This window comes from Pinus tabuliformis, chromosome 2_1 (assembly GCF_031772625.1).
Source record: "Pinus tabuliformis cultivar Carrire ecotype Pingquan chromosome 2_1, CPIR1, whole genome shotgun sequence".
Taxonomy (NCBI): domain Eukaryota; kingdom Viridiplantae; phylum Streptophyta; class Pinopsida; order Pinales; family Pinaceae; genus Pinus; species Pinus tabuliformis.
The window spans coordinates 429,422,445-429,447,338 of record NC_142299.1 but is presented as its reverse complement, the minus strand read 5'-3'; the positions used below and the strand labels follow the sequence as shown (position 1 = coordinate 429,447,338).

General features: G+C 40.5%; 1 protein-coding gene across 3 annotated transcripts in view; it reads left to right on the top strand.

Annotated features, from left to right (window-relative positions):
- The window catches only part of LOC149200726 (uncharacterized), a 68,700-nt gene that overhangs the window by 38,368 nt on the left and 5,438 nt on the right, over positions 1–24,894 (top strand). Inside the window, exons 5-8 of one of the 3 annotated variants that reach the window (XR_016253850.1) lie at positions 22,607–22,757; positions 22,918–22,989; positions 23,813–23,981; positions 24,129–24,605. Coding sequence is in view for 2 of the 3 variants with exons in the window: in XM_089402778.1 (XP_089258904.1) it covers positions 22,607–22,757; positions 22,918–22,989; positions 23,813–23,981; positions 24,129–24,496 (760 nt within the window). In the remaining variant the exon portion in view is untranslated. Of the gene's footprint in view, positions 1–22,606; positions 22,758–22,917; positions 22,990–23,789; positions 23,982–24,128; positions 24,674–24,894 lie in introns of those variants that run through there. The other 2 variants (XM_089402778.1, XM_089402779.1) reach the window with 2 other exon arrangements.

Sequence of the window (24,894 nt, the reverse complement as noted above, 5' to 3'; positions counted from 1 at the left end):
ATAGCTCGATGTGCCATTTTCTCAGCCACCTGAGCCAACCTTGGGGTCCCTTGCCCATCTATTATGATCACAAGTTTGAAGGTGGGACTCCTGACCCCAAAGGTATGACTTTTTGTTGGTTTAGTTGAGTAATTTTGTTTACTTACCATGGACCCTTTTGGGCATGGATTGGTGGGGGGATTTGGCAAAAAGAGTAGGCTAGGTTTGTACTCTTGTCTCCTCTCCCTGATTCGGTAGTTAGCCTTGTAACCTAGTCTCGTGGGATCTCTTTTACTGACCATTAGGTTTAGAGCTAGCACTACATGGGAAATCCTGATTTTGGTTGTGTGGTATCGCTTCTCGACACCATATACATCACTCCCCTTTGCTCATTTTAATCCCATTCATCACTTTTCCCATCCGGGTCCACATGTGTCCACTGGGTCCACATAGGGTTAGCCTCCCCCTCCCCTTGTCCACACTTTGGGTCGGGCTTGGAACGATGCCCAGAGGTTGATGCAACTAAAAAGAAAGGAAAAAACATAATTTGGCCACTTACAATAGGAAATGTACCACAAAATGCAAAAGATGGTCGGGACATACAAATTTAGCACGTGGGCAAAAGCCAAACATGAGCTCTACCCCTCATTCATGGCCATCACCTTGGTTCCTATGGGCCCTAGATGAGCCCCTTCCACATTAAGGAACCCATGATTATCCCAACCCCTGGTGGGCAATGAGTTGCTTCACCTTAAAAGGGGTTATCTACTGCTATATTCTACACATCATGATCTCATCCCCTAGAGGCCCGAGCAATTATGAAGAAAAATCAATCAAAGGCAAAAGGCATATGAAGAAGGGTGGAAAAACAAAGGCCGGGGTAACTCATGTACCATGATTTGCTCCTTCCTACACTCATAACCAAGTGTGGGCTTCCCTCATCATAGTTACCCTTGTACCATGACATGTGGCTTGGTGCCTTCCCCTAATCCCCACTCCGCCCCATCACTATATTACATGCCACTTACCCATTAATGGATGTACCATGGACATGTCACCCCCTATAAAAGCCGAAACCACCTAATAGGGCCCTTAACCCTCTTATTGAGCTTGGAGACACCTGTACATGCCAAAGCCCACTATGGAAGGGCATGCTACCTTGTCACCCACTTGATTCCATGATTTGTAAGTTATTTTAATTGATTACTCTAATGATTTGTTTTATTGGAGGGCAATGAGACTCATTGGACCTTATGCAGGATTGCAGGTCGGTCTCTATTTTGGGGTTTGGTTTCCCTATATGGGGTCCAAACCCTCCAGAGGGGCACATTGGCACTTGTAGGGTGAGCGTTGAGAGCCATGGGCCTCCACCATAGCAGAGAGTATTTCATGGATCCCCAACACCATTCAAGGATTGCTCATGTTCCACCTTTTGGATGAGGATGATGCACTTGGATCACCATGGCCAACCGAATCCACACATGTACCACACACTTGGAAGATGTACTAGGGTCTAGATGAGGACATGTCTCACTGTAGGAGATAAAGGGATGGCTTATGTCATCATCCTAGCCCTTACAGATGGTTTATAGGCATTATCGATCCACTTGGAGACCCATGAGGATGTCATTGTGCCCCCACACCCACTTGGGAGCACCACATGTGACTTGATTGGAAAACAAGGGGCTAACCCCTTGTCCACTATGTTTGGAGCCTTTTCACTCAACTTGGCCCTTTTGGTCTCCATTAGGCCTCCTCAATGGCCCAACAACTCATCATATTCATTATTTTTCCCTCTTGAGAGGCTATTCTTTGTATTATTGAGCTATCTTGGTGGGCTTGTCACCAAGCTATTATGCATTATTTTATTATTTGGTGCTAAATTAGGCCAATTAGGCAAATTGAATCCCCTTTAGAGTTGTATAAATATTAGAGAGGCTCATTCTAACCTCTCATCATCACTTGGATTGAATTGGTATCTCGTGAGAGATTTTCACACTTTTTGCTGGGATAAACTTTTTGGAGCTTCTTGATTCACTATGATGTTTGGATTTTCACTATTATCTTTGGAGCTTCTTTCTAATGCAAAGTGGTTGAATGGATATACTCTCCCTCTCATGTAAGCTGAATTTTGATGCTATTCTTGTTATCTTACTTGTCAAATGCATGTATATTGTTATCATTATTCTTGTATGGGTTAATGTAATGCAAAATTCTTCCGGGACCTTGAATAAGTGATTTAATGCATGCGTTGCTCTTTGAGGGATTGGGTGAATGTTCCTAGAGGCACCTCTTAGGTTGGAAGACCTTGAAACTTCATCTCTTTGGCAAATTTGAAGTATAAATCCCTATTGACCTAGTTGCTTGTTATGTAATAAATTAATTAGTATAATTTAATGAAAGGGCACGATCAGAAGATCATGCCCTTTCCTAAAAAGGTACCCATGGCGATATATATGCTAGGGACCCTTGTTGCAATCATCATCATCCATCAATAAAAATGTATATTTATGTCTATTACTGAGTTGTATGCTCCATTTGTTATCAGAGCGGGTTGCTCTTCAATTCCCTGTTGCTCCAATCACGTCGTTTTAACTGTTTTTCTCTCTGCTGTATTCCACTATGTCCGATTCACCATCCAACCGTTGCTGTCTTCGTTCCCTGTTACCCTGGTATTCACCACAGACTCCACTGTGCCATGCACCCATCTCCTTTGCTGCTACTCTCGTCTGCCCTCTCTCTTAGTTGCCGTTTCCAATCTACCGCCTCTGTTCCACTGTCCATACATTCTCCATCCAGTTTGACCATCAACCATTCTTCTAGCCTCGTTGTCTCATTCGCTGTCTGCCGCGTCTAGTTTCACTCGCTGTTTGACCCACCCTCGTACACGCCGACAACCTCCCTCCCGTGGCTCAACCGCTTGCCCGACTACACATCAACTATTTCGGCTGATTCAAAAAAATAATTAATTCAACAAGTCACACTGTAGTTATATTAATGCCTATATTGTTGTAGTATTAATATATTATATGATTTATTAAAATTTAATAACTATATATATAAATTAATATTTATAAAGTGATTTAAAATATATATATAAAATTACTACATAGTTAATAAAAAAAAGAGGGTTAAATTAAAAAGAAAGAAAAGAAAAAGTGAAGCTGGAGAAATATACTCCACCGCATACCCAATCAATGTCTTCGTCAATGTCAATGGCCGATTTTAGTAAAAAATTAATTGATCTTGAGAATAAGGTTACTGGATATTGGGAAGAGGGAAAAATGAGAGTGTTTACGGTTCGCAGTACGGGATACTGCTGCAGACAGCGAAACCGACCCATCCCGACATATTTCTCTTGGAACAAGCAGTCTAGGGGGGTTTTTTTTACTTTAGTTTTTATCTAAAGGGTTTTTACATTACTCTCCTCGCTAGCTCACGGACGCGATACCCTGGCTACACCTCCCCGTTTACCCGCTACCTGCTACCTCCTCGAAGGATCAGCACCCTTGATGGCATTGCTTCTCCACCGTTCCTGTGGACATTGTCGGATACTGCCCTTGTCGTCGGACTTACTGCTCGTAATGTTTTCCTGCTCCACTGGCAACTAGTGCGATGGACATAGACCTAGTGGACTACTCGAAAGACCCGCTGGAGGAGGGATCCATTTGGATGTCCACGCATTCAGCATCGGAGGGATTGCTAACCTACAACGACGTCCTAACCGGCACTACTGATGAGCTACCATAGTTCTCTGGTCCTTCCAACCCTGCGGTTATCTTACCGGATGACCCGCCAACCTAGCCGGCTCTCTCCTCACCTCCCCTGTTGCCGTCTACCTTGGGGTTTATCTTGGGTTTCCTTAACCCTAGCCCTGATGACTCTGGCCCTGTTCTTGAACCCCTGCCGACTTCGGTTACCCACGCTACACTTGTTGTTACCAGTGCCGCTACTGAACAGGCTCCCCTGAACCCCCTCTTCTCTTCTACCCCCCCATTGGGTTGTTTCACGACCATTCCGCTGCTCTCGGATACCATCCCCGCAAACCCTAACCCTTCGGTGGAAGTTACAGAGGATATCGAAAGAGGCTCGGAACACCACCCATCTGTAGGTGAGCCTCAACCCCTGAAGAAGCATAAATGCTTTAAGACCAGGGCGGAGGACGTAATTTTGAGGTTCAGAGAGGATATTCAGTGGGGTGACACCATGGATTTTGCAGATAGTGTTCTTGTCGGCAGAATTAGGGGTCGAAATTACACTACGGCACACTTGAAGATTTGGGCCTCGGAGGTTTGGGGTCACCACTTGGTCGACATCCCCTTTGTTCAAACATTCATGCGCAGTTGGTTCGCGTTGAGATTTGCCAGACCTGACCACATGAACTGGGTACTATCCTCCTACTGGCATTTCGAGCATGCCCCAGTATTATTGAAGTGTTGGATGCCCTTATTCGACTCAAAGACGAAACAGATTGGGGTCGGACCTATTTGGATCAGACTACCTGGCTTGCCGCTGCAATTTTGGTGAGAAGATATATTCAGAAGGATTGGGAACTTGCTCGGCACTTACATGGAATATGATAAATCGTTCTAGACCACGGGTATGATAAATCGTTCTAGACCACGGGTATGATGTCTTATGCGAGGATTTTGGTGCACTTAGACACGAGAGGAGGACTGCAGGAACACATCACCATTCAATGGAGATCCTTCTCGCGCAAGCAGTTATTGGATTATGAAGGAGTACCTTATCAGTGCCGGAGATGTCATAAGGTCGGACACCTATTCAAAAATTGTTCGCTGAACCTCAAGGATAAGAAAGAGACTTAGAGTAAGGATTTCGAAAAACCGGAACCTCATCCACAATAGCCGACCGAGGTGGAAGATACAAAGGAATAACAGACGAAATATGAAGCTGCGAAGGTGGACACTGCTAAAGGATCAAAGAAGAAGCGTGGGAAGACACCTTACCAGCCACCCTCCCCTCCACTGACGAGATCTCGGGCGGCTCAGGGAGATGTCTTCTCCACGGGTATGTCTAATTCCTCTTTACCTCTCAACTCATCAATAGTTGTAACAAATAGTTCAATTAACTCAAATCCCACATTGATCTCATCTGCATTTAATCCGCATTCATCTCACTGTATTCCCCCCTCTGTGGGTCATATGATTAATCATGGTACCAGGCTGTCTCAACCCATCAATGTGGCTTGCACCTTTCAAGCCCCCCTCTGATATTTTCATTTACCCAGCCATCCATCACTTCGGCACCCTTCCACCCCCACCTCCCCTTTCGATAGCCTCCAACTCCCGATATCCATTGCATTCAAAAGGCAGACTTCATGAGCTGGATGCTGTCGGTTTTGATCTGGAGGACACCCCTATACCCCTTAAACCTCCCAGGGGTCGACCATCATCCCGCTCCAAAGCCAAGCACCTTGCTGGCGAAGAGGTGGCACTAGGCAAACAACAGACAATTGACAGGGTTCTTAGAGCAAGGAATACCCTAACACCCCCCCTTCCATGAAGATCATATCCTTCAATTGTCGAGGGTTAGTTAGCCTTGGTAAAAAACCAGCTTTGAGAAGACTTTTTACATAAGTTACAGTTGACATCATATTTCTACAAGAAACCCTAGGCATGTCCAGCACTATTATCCCTCTCTTGGAATCATGGTTGCCTAGTTGGTCATTCCATGCACTGGACGTTTCAGGTCACTCTGGAGGCATTGCCCTAGGAGTTAAGAATCACACCATTGAATTGAAAAGGGTTTGGGGGGGAATCGGATACTTGGGGGCTGACATATACTCTACCACCTTAGAGGCAGAATACAGAATTATCAATGTATATGGCCCTTGTCATGACAGGGTTGATTACTGGAGGAAATTGCTTAGCTCCTCAATTATCCAGAAAGACAATATCATCCTGGGAGGGGACCTAAATTTCTCTATTGGTTTCATGGAATCGTGGGGTCAACAGGCTCAGATAGATGGGCTGTCTGACTTTTTTTCAAACCTCTTGGAGGATCACAACTGGATTGACATCCCCTCTGCAAAGATTCAATTCACCTGGAGGAACAATAGAATTGGGGAACACAGTCTTGCCAGGAGACTGGATAGATTTCTCATCAAGGAGGCCTTATACAATGCGATCCCACGAATTAGACAATGGGTAGGATCAGGAGGCATATCTGATCACAGACCTATTTTTCTTGAACTGGATGGTGATAAGCACAGAATTAAGGCACCCTTCAAGTTTAACTCTTCTTGGTTACAAGACCCCACATATATCAAACTAGTATCTGATTACTGGATTAATCACTTGATTGGGGAAGGAGGGGATGTTGTTGATGGGTTTGTGCGCAACCTAAAGGAGTTGAAATCCTTATCCAAAGATTGGGCACACAAGAAGAGGATACAGGATGATCTCATACTTCAGAATGCTGAACAGGAAATCTCCACATATGAGGAAAACACTGAAGGCACATTTTACACCTAGGACCACAAAGATATGATCACCTCCCTTATCCAGCAGAGGACACAAATACTGAAGGACAGGGAAGAAAGCTGGAGACTTAGAAGCAGGGCGATCTAGTTAAAGGAGGGTGATGATAACACCAGATTCTATCATAAATTTGCTAATGGACGGAAGGCCATAAATACTATATGGGAACTTCAGAATGAACAGGGGCATATAGTGTAATCATCCTGCGATCTGGCTAACCTAGCCACCCCACACTTTAAAGACATTTACAAGGATCCTCATATGGTTAACTTGGTGGAAGTTATGTGCAATGCTGAGCTTTTCCCTAGGTTTGTGGAACATGACGAGGCTCTGGAACTTGCAAGGGAGGTCACTATGGGAGAACTTGAGGCCACATTAAAATGGTTCAAGAAAGATAAGAGGCCAGGACTGGATGGCTGGTCTATTGAGTTCTAGATTGCTTTTTTGACATTCTAGGCACAGATCTACTAAAGGTCATTGAGGAACGTTGTAGGAATGGCAAGATGTCTGCAGCCATCAACTCTACATTTATTGCCTTTATCCCCAAATTGGATAACCCCTCCACTTTCAATGACTTCCGGCCTATATCTCTATGTAACTGCATCTATAAGATTATCGCCAAGATCATCGCTAAACGCCTAAAACCCATTCTATCTACCCACATATCCCCTGAGCAATTTGCTTTCCTCCAAAATCGACAAATTCATGAAGCTGTTGGAACAACTCAGGAATTACTTCATTCTGTCCATCTGAGAAAATTGAAAGGCATGATTTTAAAAGTTGATTTATCAAAAGCTTTTGACAAAGTCAGCTGGCTCTACATCAGGATGTTACTAACTCATTTGGGCTTTCCCTATGCTTATATTAAATGGATAATGTGCTGCATCACCAATGTGTCTTTCAGTGTACTAATCAATGGAGCAGCTACCCCCTTTTGCCATGCTGAGAGTGGGCTCAGACAAGGATGTCCACTCTCCCCACTTCTATTTCTTCTCATCATGGAAGGATTGAGCAGGATCATTGGAGCTGAACATAGAAGGGGTAGGATAGAAGGCATTAAAATCACTAAATCATGCATCCTTACACACCTTTTATTTGTGGATGATGTGCTCATCTTCTTGAATGGGAGCATTGGGGATATCACAACACTTCAGAATGCCTTTGGACTATTTCAACAAGCTACTGGTATGGCCATTAATGTCAGCAAATCCACACTGACAGCCACGGGATGTACACAACATGAGATTCAATTTGCACTCCGGCGTTTTCCCTTTACCCTTCTATCCATTGAAGAGGGGTTGAGATACCTTGGATATAGACTAAAGCCACAAGGATACAAAAACGCTGATTGGATATGGCTCATCACCAAGATTGAAAAGTGCCTCAACATCTGGTATCACAAGTACCTTTCAAGGGCTGGCCGACTAGTCCTCATCAAAGCAGTCCTGGAAGCTACACCTGTATATTGGATGACGCTAGCTTGGATACCCAGAGGTATTCTAGCCAGATTACAAAACATTTGCTGCTGTTTTTTATGGAAAGGGAATCAACAAGGAAGAATATTTGCCTGGGTAAAATGGGATACCATCGCCAGACCTAAAAGATGGGGAGGATGGGGAATAAAGCAGCTGGACATCTTCTCCAAAGCTCTGGCGGCAAAACTGGGTTGGCAGCTTATTAATACAAACAGTCTATGGACTAAAGTTGCTACGGCCAAATATATTAGACCCTCCTATATCATGGACTGGATTCGACATGAATAGAGGGTCAACTCTAATATATCGATCATTTGGAAGGCTGTCATAAATTCCATCAACCTCATTCGAGATGGACTTACATGGAGAATACAATCTGGAACTTCTGTTTGAATCGGGGCTGACCCTTGGATAGGATGTGGCAATGCTCATAGACTGCCCGCGGATTTGAAGCATTATCTTGCAGGCCAAGGAATTATGCATATCAGTCACATAGTGGATGAGGTGCACTCCTCAATGTTTCAACAAGCCTGGAAATCTGTACTTGACCTCAACATACCTGCACAATGGCAACAGAATTGGCTTCATTATATTGCTGCATTGACTGAGTCACATATTTGGATCACTGAAGGAGAAGACGAGATCATTTGGGCTCATGCCAAGCATGACAGTTACACACCTAAGGAAGGTTATTTGATCTTGATGGAATCAGTCAAGCCTCAACATATTGAGCCTGGGTGGAAAGCCTTATGGAAACTTAAAGCTGCGCCCAGATCTCGTGTTCTCATGTGGACAATCCTCTTCAACAAGATTTCGACAGGCTCAAACCTGATGAAGTGAGCTTTCCATGGACCGTTTTGGTGTCATTTATGCAGAGAGAATTCTGAGGACACTGATCATTTATTTCTGGATTGTCTTGTAACTAAAGAGCAATGGAGACATATAACATCACACTACCCCTCTTTAAAATCTTGGCAGGGAAGGAATATCACAGAGGCTTGGAGCTTATGGTGGACTGCTCATAGTGGGAAAGAAAGGAATATGCCCTTAATCATGTGCTGGGCTATCTGGATTGCTAGGAATCAGGCTATTTTTCATCATAAGGCACCTCACTGGAACTCAATATTGGTTAGGATCATCGCTGATTATGACCTGCTACCTGAAGAAGACTTTGTGGCTTCCACTAGAGTCATACAATCTGAAATCATCAATAAGCCCATCCCGTGGGCCTATTTCAATGGATCAGCCCAGGATTTGGGATGTGGGGGAGGGGCAATTCTATATTTATCTGATGTTCACTGTTTTAAAATTCAAATGGGCCTGGGAATGGGAACCAACAATTTTGCTGAACTCTGCACTGCAAAATATCTCATACAATTTGCCTTAGAAAAACAATGCAAACACCTACAACTCTTTGGGGATTCTAAAATTGTATGCAATTGGTTAAATAAAACAACAAATTGCACTGCATACTCATTGAGGCACATATTGGCTGTGGCTCACAGGGTTATATCATTATTTGACACATTTGTATGTCATCACATTTTCAGGGAGCGCAACACAGGGGCAGACTTCCTATCAAAGGATGCAGCACACAGGCAAGATGACAATTGGTTAATACAGGAGGAGAAGGATGGTGCTTTCTACCAGCACTACCATAGACCGTTCATAGATTTACATGCAGTATAATGGGCTCACGAGCCCGGTAGAAATTTTTTGATTATATATCTAAGTTTTTTTATGGATTTTCACACAAACAATACTATGATCGCTCTCTCTGCGTAGAGACAGTATTTTATGTTGATATATCAGTGCTCCCTGCGTGGAACACATGTTTTTGATTTTTGTACATCTATATCAGTGTTGTTAAAATCGCGATAAAATCGCGATTTTTATCCCAAAAAATCGCGGGCTTTTTTTTATAACGATTTTTTCCAAAAAAATCGCGATTTTTATTGAAAAAAGCCCCGAGGCGCGGGGCAGCGGGCTTTAAGTTATGAAAATCGATTTTTTATTAGTCATTTCTGACTTTCACTGCGCGGAGGAGGAGGAAACGCCTTGTGGAGGAGCGCTGAAGGGTTTGGGAGCGAATCCAAGTGGTTTTAGGAGAAATCCAAGACAAGATCACCAATTTGTCCATAAAAACGGTATGTAGATTAAATATTTTTTGTTTTCCTTGTTATAAACTTTGTTTTTCATTGTTTTTGGTTGAGAAATTTCATATGGGCACCATTTGTTTTCAATGTTCATTGTTTTTAAAGATTTTTTTGTAATTTTTCATTGATTTGGGATGGGTAACTTGGTATGACTATGGGAACCAATTTTTTTTTTTTTTTTTCATTTTTTTTAAACATTGTTTATGTTTTTTGATTTTCATTGTTTTTTGGCATTTGCCATTTGGTTGGGTAACTTGGGATTTTGTAAATTTGTAACTTGTAATTTTGTAAATGCTAAATTGTAATTTGTAATCCTAAATTCCTATTTCCTAATCCTTATTTTTCCATAGGTTTGCAAATTCAAAATTCAAAAACAAACATGCCAAGGAAATTGGATCCTTTCTAGGAATATGGTGAACCTAAAGCTCCGAATGATAGACAAAACTTGAATTGCAAGTTGTGTGGAAAGGAGATATTCGGGGGGGTGTACAGGTTGAAGTTCCACCTTGCACAAATCCCTGGACGTGATGTGGGGCCCTGTATAAATACAAATCCTGAAATTATCCAAAGAGCCATGAGAGCATTGGGAGAATTAGAGCACACTAGAGAGGCCAAAGAAGAACTCAAAAGGCAACTAAAAAGGTCAGCTGAAGGAGGTGGGCCAAGTGGCACTGGTTCTACTGCAGCGTCAGTCAATCCGGTAGCTGCATCATCATTTTTTGTTCCTCGAACCACACCTGGTTCACAACCAACTATCGGTTCAATGCTAAAAAGAACTGAAAAAGAACAAGCTGATAGGTTGATGGCAAAATTTCTCCTCTGGAGTGATATTCCTTTCAACATTGTAAGGAATAATCCATTTTTCCAACCTGTTGTTGATGCTATTGCCAGTGTTGGCCCGAGGTACAAAATCCCTTCTCTTCATGATTTCAGAGGCCGGATTCTTCAAGAGGAAAAGCGTGACTGCACCCAAAGATTGGAGGATTTTAGGGCATCATGGGCACAAACAGGATGCACTGTTATGTCAGATGGTTGGACTGACCAAAAGGGGAGAACCCTTATAAACTTCTTGGTTAGTTGTCCCAAGGGGACTATGTTTATCAAATCTATTGATGCAACTCATCAAATCAAAGATGCAAGAACTTTATGTGATTTGCTGGATGTGTTTATTTTGGAGGTGGGTGCAGAAAATGTTGTCCAAGTCATAACGGACAATGCTGCAAATTATGTTGCTGCTGGTAGAATGCTTATGGACAGGCATCCTACTTTATTTTGGACACCTTGTGCTGCCCATTGTATTGATTTGATGTTAGAGGACATAGGGAAAATTCCCTTTGTCAAAGAGATTGTGGACTCATCAAAAAGCATCACAAAATTTATTTACAATCACACATCTGTGCTTAGCTTGATGAGAAAATGCACCAACAACAAAGAGTTGGTGCGCCCCGCCATTACACGGTTTGCGACGAGTTTCATATCTCTTCAATCCCTCTTGAATTCTATGTGGGATTTGAAGAGAATGTTTCTTTCAGAGGAGTGGCGTGCTTCGTCAATGAGCCGCAAACCAGAAGGAGAGGCCGTGTGCAGACTAGTTTCATACCAGGAAGACTTCTGGGCGGGAGTGCAGGAGGTGTGCGCTGTTACTGAACCTTTGGTAAAGGTTCTTCGGTTGGTTGATGGTGAGAAGCCCGCAATGGGCTATTTGTATGAAGCCATGGACAGGGCCAAAGAAGCCATTCGGTCCTACTATGATGATAAGGGAGATGATGGGTTTCAGAGACAACTCCTATGGGAAGTCATTGATGAGCGATGGAACAACACACTCCATCGTCCCATTCATGCTGCTGGGCTTTTCCTGAACCCTGCATTTTCTTATGCATGTGGGTTTGATTTTGATGCTGAGGTCGTGGAAGGATTATTAACCTGTGTCCAGAAGATGGTGAGATCTCCAGAACAACGTATAGAGATCTCTAGACAAATTGAGACATATAAGATGTCAGGTGGCACATTTGGCTTTGAGATGGCTGTCACTGATAGGACGATTAAAATGCCAGGTATTTTTTAGTTTGTACTTTGTAACTTTGTTACAAATTTCATTGTCTCTTCAAATTCCATTTTTTTCTTATGTTTATTTAAAATTTTATTTGTAATTTTGTTGTAGACGCATGGTGGAAGATGTATGGTGGCAGAGTACCCCTTTTGCAAAAGCTTGCCGTACGCATCCTCAGCCAAACATGCAGCTCCTCGGGATGTGAGCGCAATTGGAGTGTATTTGAAAAAATACACAACAAGAAGCGTAATAGGTTAACACTTAAACATTTAAAATATTGCAAATTTCCAAATAAATTTTTGAATTCATTAAAGTTTTAAACAATATTTTTTCTATAATATTAATTATTAATTATTATTTCATGAACTTTGTACAGGTTGGAGTCCCATAGACTTAATGACATGGTCTATGTCTACTACAATCTTCGATTGTGGGTGAGACAACTAGAGAGGACACCTGACACGGAAGCCATCTCATTGGATGGGATTGACACCACTGCTGAATGGAGGGTTGAGACCGAGAGGCCTCTCATGGATCCCACTGATGATTGGTTAGTGCAGGATGAGGGGGAGGAGGAGGGGGAGGAGGAGGAGCAGGAGGAGGAGCAGGAGGAGGAGGTGACACCGCCTACCCGGGCTACCACTACCACCAGTAGAGGACGTGGTCTCCGTCTACCTCAGCCTCCTGTAGCTGCTACTACTAGTTCTTCAGCTTCTAGAGCATGTCAGACTCCACTGCCATTTCCACCAGCACAGGCACCAGCTTCTACATCTAGAGGGAAAGAGAAAGTTGTGCCATTTTCTCGCAAGAGGGGCAGAGGAAATCAATAGGATTAGACTTTCATTTTATTGTATATGACATTATGACATGATGCGATACATTATCATATTTTTTGTTGATATTTTGAGGTTGAGTTGGGACTCAGGACTTACTATTCAGGACATGATTCAATGTTATGTGTGATTTTAGCGCTAGAAATGATATTAAACATCTTATATATTAGTTTTTTAATCATATTTATGTGTCAATGTATTTATTTTATGTTGTAGATGGTTTAGATATTAAAAAAATTGAAAAAAAATGAAAAAAAATGAATATTTTTGTGCCAAACGCTTTTTTCCCGCTTTTGCCGATTTTTTCCGCTTTATTCCCGGCGCCGATTTAATCCTGATCGCGCTTTTAACAACATTGATCTATATACTGATAGGCTATCACCTCACATATGCATATGCTACGACATCTACAAAATGTAATTTTCAAACATTAATGGAAATTATGACTTTTTTCCAGGGAAAAAAAAGGTTACTGGACATTCCAATGAAATCAAGGAGTTCCAAGATACAACAAAGAGAATAGAGAGTCAGCTTGAACAGAACCATGATGAATATAAAAAGGATCATGCAATCCTTTCAAATGAGGTGGATCTAAATCATAATTAAGCAATGGTGATGTTGACCTGTATTTGTGACAAGTTGAAGATTACACCGATCAAATACCCCAGAATAATGAAGCTACTCAACATCTCAATTCTCCGGATACATCAAACTCGTCAGACTCACATGAGAACCCTGAGTCTCCAAAAACATCGTCCATCTCCCATCAACAAAATAGTAACACGAATTTTCAAAATATGCAACTCTGGAATCAATATTCGAATATGCATCTCGCAAATCAATACCTCTTCTTCACTTCATCAGTTGCTACATATCAATGAAGAGAAAAACATGAGATCTCCAAATTTGACGGTAATGAGAAGTGCAGTGTTGCATGGTTCAATAAAGCAGAATAATATTTCGAGATTTACGGTATTGACAATGATGATGAAAAGATCAGGTATGCGTCCATGCAAATGGAAGGCGAAGCATATTATTGGTATATGTTGTGGAAAAAGACGACACTTGCTATGAGTTGGAAGAAATTAAAAAAGTGCATTCTTTAAGAGGTTCCGAAGTGTCAAGGAAGAAGAGTTCTTCTCAACAATCACCAGACTGCAACAAAAAGGAGATGTGGATGAATACACTCAAGAATGGGAAACTTTAGCTACATGAGTACTTGGATTATCAGAAACTCGTCTCATTCAGTCATATATCACGGGACTTAAATCCCATCTCCAAACTGAGCTTGAGCTTCATGACATCACTTCTCTAGAAGTAGCAAGACAAAAGGCAAAAACTGTTGAAAAGAAGCACGAAAAGATGCAGTGGCCAAAAGTTGAAAGAGTATATTTGAGACGAAGATTTCCCCAAACTGCGAACACAGATAATACAAAATATGTTCCACCACATCTTCGTGAAGGAGAAAAAACTAATGTGGAAATGCAAAGAATGAAAGAAGGTAAGTGCAAATGTTGTGGCAAAAAATGGGACCCTAAACATAGATGTGCGAAGGGAAAAGAAACCAAGAACCTGTATAAGTATGAAGCAACTAATGATTTAGACAGTGAAGAATCCGACGTAGAAGAGATTGGAGTTTCTCCACAATTTTCTCCAGAACTAGATAACGAGAATATTTCGCAAGTGTTATTATCGGCCATGACAGGTATATCGCAGCCCTAGACATTAAAGTTAAAAGGCATATCAAAAAAGGCAATGTAATGGTTCTAATCAATACTGGTATTTGGACTCAACTATGGCAAAAAGGCTCAACATTTTCACGTTTCCTATGCCCAACATGAAAGTTATGGTAGCTGAGGTAAGAAAATTGAAAAGGTAGGGAAATGCCATAAAGTCAAATTACATATTCAAGACTATAATCTAGAGTCTCCGTTCTACACTGTACCATTAGGAGGAGTGGATGTGGTCCTAGGTATCCAATGGCTACAAACCCTAGGCACTTACTCTGCCAACCATCAAAAGCAATTTATAAAATTTAAATGGGAAGGGAAGAAATACAAGTTATATGGGTTCTAGCCCCCTGAGAATCAAATTGTATCATCATCCCAGATGATGAAAATGATTCGAAAGGGAGCACCAGCTTATTTAGTGTAGTGTCATCAATTAGAGATGCTAACTTCAAACCTAGTTAACGAAGAGTCACCTGAAGTTCAAGAACTAATTCAAAAGCATGAAAAAGTGTTCCAAGACCTTCCAATGAAGATGCCTCCTAAAAGGGAATTGAGCACACAATCGAAGTAAAATCAAGATCAAATCCCGTCAATATCAAACTGTATCGATATCCACATCATCAAAAAAAAATTGAGAGATTAGTCTGGGATCTTTTAAAGTGTGATATATTCACAAAAAGTAGAAGTCCATATGCTGCTCTAGTTGTATTAGTTCGAAAAAAATATGGATCGTTTAGACTAAGCGTAGACTATCGAGGGCTAAACAAGATAACGATTAAAAACAAATTTCCAATTCCTTTTATCGATGAAATGTTGGATGAACTACATGGAGCTAAATACTTTTCGAAATTAGATTTGAGATCAGGATACTATCGGATCAGAATAAGGCTAGAGGACATAGCGAAAACTGCTTTTAGAACCCACGAAGGTCATTATGAATTTAAGGTAATGCCCTTCAGATTAACTAATGCTCCGACAACCTTCCAAGCCACCATGAATGAGGTATTTCGTCTATATCTAAGGAAGTTTGTGTTAGTATTCTTTGACGATATTCTAATCTATAGTAAAACGTGGAAAGAGCATCTACAACATCTGGAGCAAGTTCTCACCATATTAGAAGAACATCAGTTCTATGCAAAGATGTCCAAGTGTACCTTCGGAAAAGAAGTAGAGTACCTCAGACACATAATATCTAGGGAAGGAGTAAAAGTAGATCCTAATAAGATCAAGGCTATAAAAGAATGGCCTACACCAGTTAACATCTCCAAGTTAAGAGGATTCTTAGGGTTGACTGGGTACTATCGACGGTTTATTAAAAACTATGCCCATGTAACCGCACCCTTAACGAACCTTCTAAAGAACTCATTTCGATGGGATGATGAAGAAGAAAAGTGTTTTAAAGACTTGAAGGGAATTATTTCTAATACACCTGTATTAGCAACTCTAGATTTTTCAAAACTGTTTGTAATTGAATGTGACGTTTTAGGATTTGGCATAGGAGTAGTATTAATGCAGGATGGTCATTCAATCGCGTTTGAAAGCAAAAAACTCAACAAGCAAGAACGTCTCAAGTCTACATACAACAAGGAAATGCTCACCATTATATACGCCTTAGCCAAGTGGAGACAATATCTTTTGGGAAGTAAGTTCTCCATACAAACAAACCATAATAGTCTCTATTACCTCCTCCAACAAAAAACACTCTCTGAAGAACAACAAAAGTGGATTGAAAAAATTGCTGCATTTGACATGGAGATATTACATAAAAGGGGAAAGGACAATGTTGTGGTAGATGCTCTCTCTAGAAAAGATGAAGGAACATCCTTGTTTGTAGTCTCAACTATAATCCCAGAATGGCTTAATGAAATCCGTAGTGAGTATGCAAAAGATCCAAAAACAAGTGCTATAATCAATAACCCTCCTCAGACTTCAAAATTTGAATGGAAAAACGATATTTTGTGATACAAGGGAAGGATTTACCTAAGTACAAATTCCAAATTTAAAGTCTAGGTTCTCAAAGAATCCCATGATTCATTGTCAACCGGACATGTAGGTTTCCTTAAAACCTATTATAATGCACATCAACCATTTTTTTGGAAGGGAATGAATAATGATATTAAAAAATATGTAGGAAAGTGTGATCAATGTCAACAAAATAAAAGTGAGAACATTTTGACCCCAGGTCTGCTCCACCCTTTAAATATCCCAAACCAAAAATGGGAAGAAATATCAATGGATTTCATAGAAGGATTATCCATGTCAGACGGAAAAGATAAATTCTTGTAGTAGTAGACAGACTCACAAAGTATGCACACTTCATGGGAAGGAAGTAATCAGATTCAGCAAAAGAGATCGCTGAGATATTTTGCAAGAATGTCTACAAATTACATGGATTTCCTAAAGTCATTGTTAGTGATAAAGATGCCAAGTTTAAAGGGAATTTTTGGAAGGAGCTTTTCAAACATATTGGAACATACTTCAATATGAGTTCTGCATATCATCCTCATATGGACGGTCAAACATAAACTATTAATAAGTGCTTAGAAGCTTACCTTCGTTGTTATGCAACAGACAAACAAAACAAGTGGGCTCAATGGTTACATCTCATTGAATGGTGGTACAATTCAACTTATCACACTTCCGCAAAGATGACCCCATTTCAAGCTCTGTATGGATATGAACCTCCTAAATGGAAGGATTTGGCCATTTCTGAGACAAAAGTTCCAACAGTTAAGGAGAAATTAGAAGAAACCCAAAAAGTTTTTCAAACATTAAAAGAAAATCTAAGTATTGCAAGAAATCGCATGAAGCAACAAGCCGACCGACACAAAACAGAGAGAGAATTTGAAGTTGGAGAATGGGTATTTGTTAAACTTCAGCCTTACAAGCAATTATCCCTAAAACAAAAAGGAAAAAACAAATTGGCGCCAAAGTTTTATGGACCATATCAGATTAACAAAAAGATCAGCCAAGTAGCATACAGCTTAAGCCTTCCGGATAATAGTTGAGTTCATGTTGTTTTTCATGTATCTAGTCTTAAAAAGGCATTGGGCAAACACCAATCAACACAGACAACGCTTTCGATATTAGACGATGAAGGCAAGTTCATCTTAGAACCAGAAGGAATTGTTACTGCTAGGGAAAGGAAGTTGCGATATCGAATAATTAAATAATACCTTATCAAGTGGAAGAATCTACCAGAAGAAGAAGCCTCCTAAGAGACTGAAGCATTTCGCCAAAAACACCCGTCGTTACGTATGCTTTGAGGACAAAACATCTTTTAAAGAGGAAGGCAATGTTATGTAATAAATTAATTAGTATAATTTTACAAAAGGACACGATCAAAAGATCATGCCCTTTCCTGAAAAGGCACCCATGCCGATATATATGCTAGGGACCCTCGTTGTAATCATCATCATTCATCAATAAAAATATATATTTATGTCTATTACTGAGTTGTATGCTCCACTGCCCTTAGAGAGGCTAACAAAGATCAATTAGGGCTCCTTAGATCACGAAAATTCTTGATCTATGTGTATCTTGACTCCATTAAGCCCAAGCAATAAGGCACGGATCCTCATATCCCTTTGGTGGTCAAATTTACCTATCTTTTCTTCACTTTTCCAAATTCTAGGCATGACCCTAGAGGGTCACCTAGGGCATCAAGTGAAATATTTTGTAGCCATCCAAACACCTTGAAAATTGGTCCACAATTGCGTTGGGGTCTTCTCAAGGGGTCCTCCAAATTTGAGCACAGTCCGACGGTGCAATCCTGAGATATGGCAAGCCCTAGCTCGAGAATCATTTCTCTGCCTAGGTTGATTTGGGTTAGTGTCCTCATTTGGATCATTGCATTCAAATTTCAAAAGAAAATTAGTCCTTTGATCCTATTCTCTTTCCTAATTAGGTCAAGCCCCTCTTTGGTTGATCAACTCCATACCCTTGACCTAGTTTGGGTCCACTTGGGTTCTCTGTGGTCCCACAACTTTATAACTCAAATTCCACAAGGATTACATAGAATCCATTTCTCCATAAGGATCCTTAAGTCTAGGAAGCCCCTTGTCAAGGCATATCCTCTAAACCTAGGCTCAAGTGTCCTCTTAGCCCTTCCTAGAGAGCCTATCACCTTGCTTCTCAAGCAAGTAAGCTATTTAATTGAGTCTCTCTTGTGAATAGGCTTTAAGAATCACTCCTTATCCGATCATTGATCTATTCATCATTGTGATTCCTCTTCTACCGGGTCTCCTCCCATTGGTGAAAGTCTGTGAAGGACAAGGAGCCTTAGCTGAGGTGATAGTGGGCTATTGCTCCATTGTTGCCCCTTGACCTAGTAGTTGCTCTATAGGATCCCCTCCTAGGACCCTTGCTAGTTTGAGCGGTAACAAACCTAATGGACAAATGTGGACCCAAATGGGAAAAGTGTGAAAAGTGGTTATAATGAGTGGAGGGGAGTGAGATATACAATATTAGGAAGCGGGACCATGCAGCCAAAATCAAGGTTTCCCATGTAGTGCCACTCCTAACGTTGGTAGCCAATAGAAGAGATCCCACGGGATTAGGATACAAGATTAACCACCAAGTTGGGACAAGGGAGCAAGAGTACAATCCAAGCCCATTCTTTTTACTGAGCCCCCCCCACTAATCCATGTCCATATGTGGCCAAGAAAAGCAAACATAAACACCTATTTACATAATGAAAAGCCATACCTTCGCGGTTGGAAAGCCCACCTTTAAACATACAATCATAATAGATGGGCGAGGGCACATAATGGTTGGTTCAGGTGGCGAAGAGTGGTGACACAACGAGCTATCTGGTGGCTGCAAGGGGTTGTTGGCTGTCGACTGAAGACAAATCTAGGAGAAAAAATTCTCCTATAGGTGTCACCCATTGGGGGTGGGTAATAGGGAGCATCAAAATAAATATGGATCCATTTAACAAACGCGATTTAAAATACCTTCATATACCACCAAACATCACCAAATCTCATTTCACTATCAGAATCATAACCTAAGTGGTGCCAACTAAGGTACTGTCAGTTTTTAGAGGGAGTCACGTAATCCTCTTCATCTCAGAGATGTTCTTTATGTTCTAGGATTGAGGCAGAATCTTGTTTCAGTATCTACCCTCGAGGACAACGATTATGATATCATCTTCAGCAGAGGTAAGGCGTACCTCCAACACTTAGTTTCTGGACCTAAGAAATAGATAGGTGTGAGGGTGAAGAATCTCTACAATTTGCAGGTAGAGACAGATGTAGCCTTGAGTAGCAGGGCAGGGAGAGCTCAGAGTAGAGAAGTGTTGGTTGAGCGAGAGTAGGATAGAGCTCTCAAGAGGGAGCCTCATCCTGTATTTCAATTTGAGTCTAAGCTAGTTGGCGGTTGGGCTGACGTGTATGATGATGAGGAGCATAGCCCAGGGCGAGTGGAGGCAACCACTCAATTAGAGACTTTCAGTATAAGGAAAGTTCGACCCAAGTGGGCAGAGGAGTTACTTAAGGGAGATGAGAAGAGAGTTGAGTCTTCCAACATCAAGAAGCATATACACAGGTACACAGGATACATGGCACTTATGACTAAAGAAGTGGAATTGTAGAGCATGGTGGTAAAGAATAGGTCTTCAACGCGGGTTTTGCAGAAGAAAGCAGGGAAGTCTTCAAGTTCAGAGGGAGCAACTGCAACAACAAAGAACTTGGTAGTGTTGGGGACAGATCCAAGTGGACGAGGTTCTTCTGGGAATCCCTTCCTCGCTAAGAGGGAGGGTTGAAAATAGTTACGAGAAATTGATTCCTTGTTTGTGCTTTAATTCAAGGAGTCAAATTCGAGTTCCTTCTTGTGCATGCTCGAGTTCCTAAAATTTAGGAGTGTCCCTAAAAATTAGAACAAGTCAGGTTGCAGTAAAATGATGTGTTGAAATTGAAGGTCGAGTTCTTGATTTTCTAGTGTGAGTTGATTGAGAAAAAACACAAGTGATTGAGTTTCAAGTGGTTGACTTGAAATAGACGAGTTGCATGAGCAGTTAACTCGTGCTTACTCAATCACAAAATCATTCCTTAATTAGGAAATTCAATAATTTTAGCCATCTAAATTGCTATAAGAAGGAACAAAGGCACAATTGTAGTCACTCTTGTATGCACCAGTTTTATGTGTAAGCTTGTAAGTGAGCATGACACGAAGACTTGTGCGAGTTGGTAGAAGGAAGTTTTCCCTTGGCTCATCCGCTAGAATTTAGGAGGTAAAGGATCAGTTCTTGCGTAAGGAATTAGGGACTTGGTTCCTTGGGTTTGCATTAGGAAGTCAGAGCAGAGGAGAGAGCAAGCGAAGAGGGCAGCATGAGCAGCATTCTTGCAAGGGTTTCATGCTTTAGGATAAGCAGGGAGAAGGGTGTATTCTCCAAGTGAAACTGTTGTATCTGTAAGAGATCAATTATTCAGTTTCTATCAATAAAGAAGCAGAGGGTTTTCCCAGTTGGGTTCCCTATAAAAATTCTGTGTCTTGAAATGTGAGTTTTATTTATTTCTGTTCCTATTCTGCTGCAAATTTGTAGAGAAATTCTGTGTTTTAGTGAAAAGAAACTAGTTTTCAGATTGTTCACTATAGCAGATCAGAATTTTGTGGATTTTCTACTAAAGGGGATTTTGGACATCTTCTGTATGCTTGAAACCTAGCCTATGCAGAAGCACCTGTCCGGCTATAACCATCAACATCCCTGTCTTCAACATCTTTCTTAACTTTGTGGTAATTTCCATTGCACAACCTAAATCTGTTGGTTAAATTGTAACAAGGGAAACAGTACCTCTAATTTGGAGATTCTAACTGGATATCTTGTCACATATACAGCTACATAGCTACTTTCCAATTCACATCTTTTATTGGAACTAGATGACCCTAAATCCAGGAACGTTGAGAAGTAAACTATCCATCCCATGGTTTTATGAACTCATCCTCGAAATTTTTTCATATATGTTTAGCATGTTCAAAGAATCTTTATTGTTAACTCATTAAATTGATGTTTGAACAAGTTGAGTTTTCTTAAGATTTTTACATGTTGGAATCTCATCTTTATTTGACTGATTTTGTTAATTAGATGGCATTCTTCCTAATTAATTCTTCACTGTACATTTTCAAGAAGTGGCTTTATGCTGCTCATCCATATTTCATGTTCAAAATCAGATTAGAATGCATTTCAACAGTGTTGACTGCTTTTAGTTCATCAATGATTGGGAACATAGATCATAACTGAAAGATGGGCAAAATAATTTTTTTCTACCTTCAATCCTTGACAGATTTATTCATTCCACGAGGATGAATCACTCTTCATATTCTATGGTAGTACAGATAACTCTGCATAGGTCCTCCTTGAGATCCACCACCCACAGTAATTTTGTGAAAGTTTTGTCACACATCTCCTTAGTGGACTCTATATTTTGCACCTTCAGTCAATACATAATGTTAGTAGTTCAAAGAGATGCATGTAATAATTATTTAATAGATGGGAAAGGTTATGGTGGTTGGTAGTTCGAAGGAAGGATTTCATAGAAATACCTTTTCTATGAGTCAAACAAATAAGAATCCGACAATTTACATTGAATTAGTCTCTGAAGAAAGGCTCCTTTTTATTGTAGTCAGTTGACTTATATGAATAGTTGTTATAGTATTTACAATCTCCAACATACATTTATATAAAAGTTATTGATGATCATAGTTATATGTTTTTCTGTGGATCGATATTTTCCATATTAAGTACTGGGTTAATTTTGTAATGAATGATGATAGGCAACAGGATTTTGCAATAATATGCAGTTGCATTCTAATACTGAATTGAACTCTGTGATTTATGGCTGATTGCTAATTTCTAAATGCAATTATACATTTGATGCCAGCTCTAGAAGAGCACTATATGCAGCCTATAGCTGTATTAAAAATTCCCTTCGTGAACTTTCGCATAACACTGCGAGACCTCGAGTGGTATTGGTTACTGATACGCCCTCAGTTGTACGGCATATTAAGAAGGAGTTGAAAGAATATGCTGAGGTGAGTAGTTGTATGTTTCATAGGTGAACATGAATGGAGATAAAATATTTTATTTATACAGATGGTCATTACAAATATGGACATTTTGTAAAATTGAGATTGATCTTATATTAGTCTTTTAAGTTTGTGAGATATGGCTTATTATTTTTCTTTTATACAGATTATGCACTTTGATTACATGTCATACTCCAGTAAGAATGCTAGTGAGATCATGAGTGCAACCTACTTTCAGGTTTGTTTTACTTTCTTTATCAAAGAAGGGATTGATGAACTTGTTTTGTGTCATTCCTGCATTCAGAGCTATATGTTGTGGATTGTTTTACTTATGCTTCTAACAGTTTGAAATGATTTTTGCCAATACCAGAATCATCACAATTTTAGTTTGTTATTGGATTTCTTGAACTACTAACAAAAAGAAAATCAACTAGACTAATCAGGAGAAAGGCGTCAAGTAGCTTCTCAAATTGCTTGGATTGTGATTTTGCATGTACATTGATAGCCAATCTGTTTACACGTGCATATATTCATCAAATGGAATCATTGTGATTACTTGAGAGTCAACTTTATTTCTGTTCAAGTAGCACAAAATTTGTTTATTTCTGCTGCTTTGTTGGTTGCCTGATTCCTTGAATTGTCCTGCAATTTGTTGGTTCTAGTTCCTTGTTCATCTTCTAATATAACTGGGTTTCTCCGATCAATGCTTTCTACACTACAACCAACAACTCATAATACAACATTATAGCTGGGTTGACTGACTGAAGAATATCTGTAACATCCATAAAATCCACAGTCCATGCTTTACATATGGTTTAAATTTTATATTCATAGACTCTGGGATATGCCATCCCCTCAGAGATTATTCTTTCGTTGTAATGATGTAGTTAACAGCAGACCCTCCTTCAGGTCGTTTGAACTTTGGAATGATAGTCTGTGAGATGCTTATCAGGGTTCTGGCTTAGGCTTCTTTTTGTCCCTTTGACTGTCATGAATGCAACAATATAATGCCACTGTGATATTGGAAGCTGATTTCAGTCATTCATCCACACCTTCTACAGCCTTCTAAATTAAGAGCAAGGGACTGGGGTCCCATGCCAAGATGGGTTGCATTCGTGGACTTCTTCCTTGCATCACGGGCCAGGCATGCAGTTATATCTGGAGCTCACAGGCGAGTGGGTACCACATATGCTCAGCTCGTTGCTGCCATGGCAGCAGCAAACAAGCTTGGTATGTTTGCAAATGTTTGAAGGATTCTTTATTCTCATAGTTTCTCTTCTGGAGGTTTAAATCACAGCAGTGTTCTCAATTGTTTACAAAGGGTCTTTTTTTCCCCTTTGGTTGTAGATTCTAAAAGCTGTCATATGTTGTATGCAGACGAGACTTTGGCATATCCATTAAACTTTTCTTTCTACAGCAGTTTTCAGAGCACCCTTTTGGCAGGTGGTTTGGGCAACCAGGTAGGGTGGGGGCATGTCTGGAATCGGTTTGGAGGAAAATTGAGCTGCCATAATCAAACTGATCAATGCGCCCTCACACCTTTACTTCCATGCGGATGGTGGGATGGACCATGGCAATCACCTATTCTCCGTGATATTCGCCGACTAAAGAATTATGGAGTTGACATGAAAGACACGGGAGAAGTTCTGGAAACTAGCCTGCTATCATTCTGTAAATCCAGGAAAGTTCCAGTAAAGACTATGGCTCTTCAGCTTCCTTCTTGCAAGAAAAAATGTCAGCGGTAGTGAAATTGCATTGGAGGAGCAGAGCATCCAGCCTGCATACACACCTAGGAGGGCAGTAAGCAATCTCTGCAACTCCCTGGAGACTATGATATGTATCCAGTGCAGGCTGGTAATTTGCTCCCATATGGGTTTGTAGCATTATATTTTTGGAATAAAATGAGAAATATCAATTCTTTTTGTGGTGCTCAGTTACATTGCTGCTTCTCCAAATGACTTTTAAGCAGATTCTTTTACTTATTTTCCATTTTTTAGCAAAGCACGATTTGTATGGTGGATTAAATTATGAAAGACTTACTACAAAATGTAAAAACGAATGCAATTTATTAGACCCCATGCAGTCCATTTCAAGGATGTAAAGATATTTTACAATTCCTTCTAAGTCTAAATTTGCCACAAAA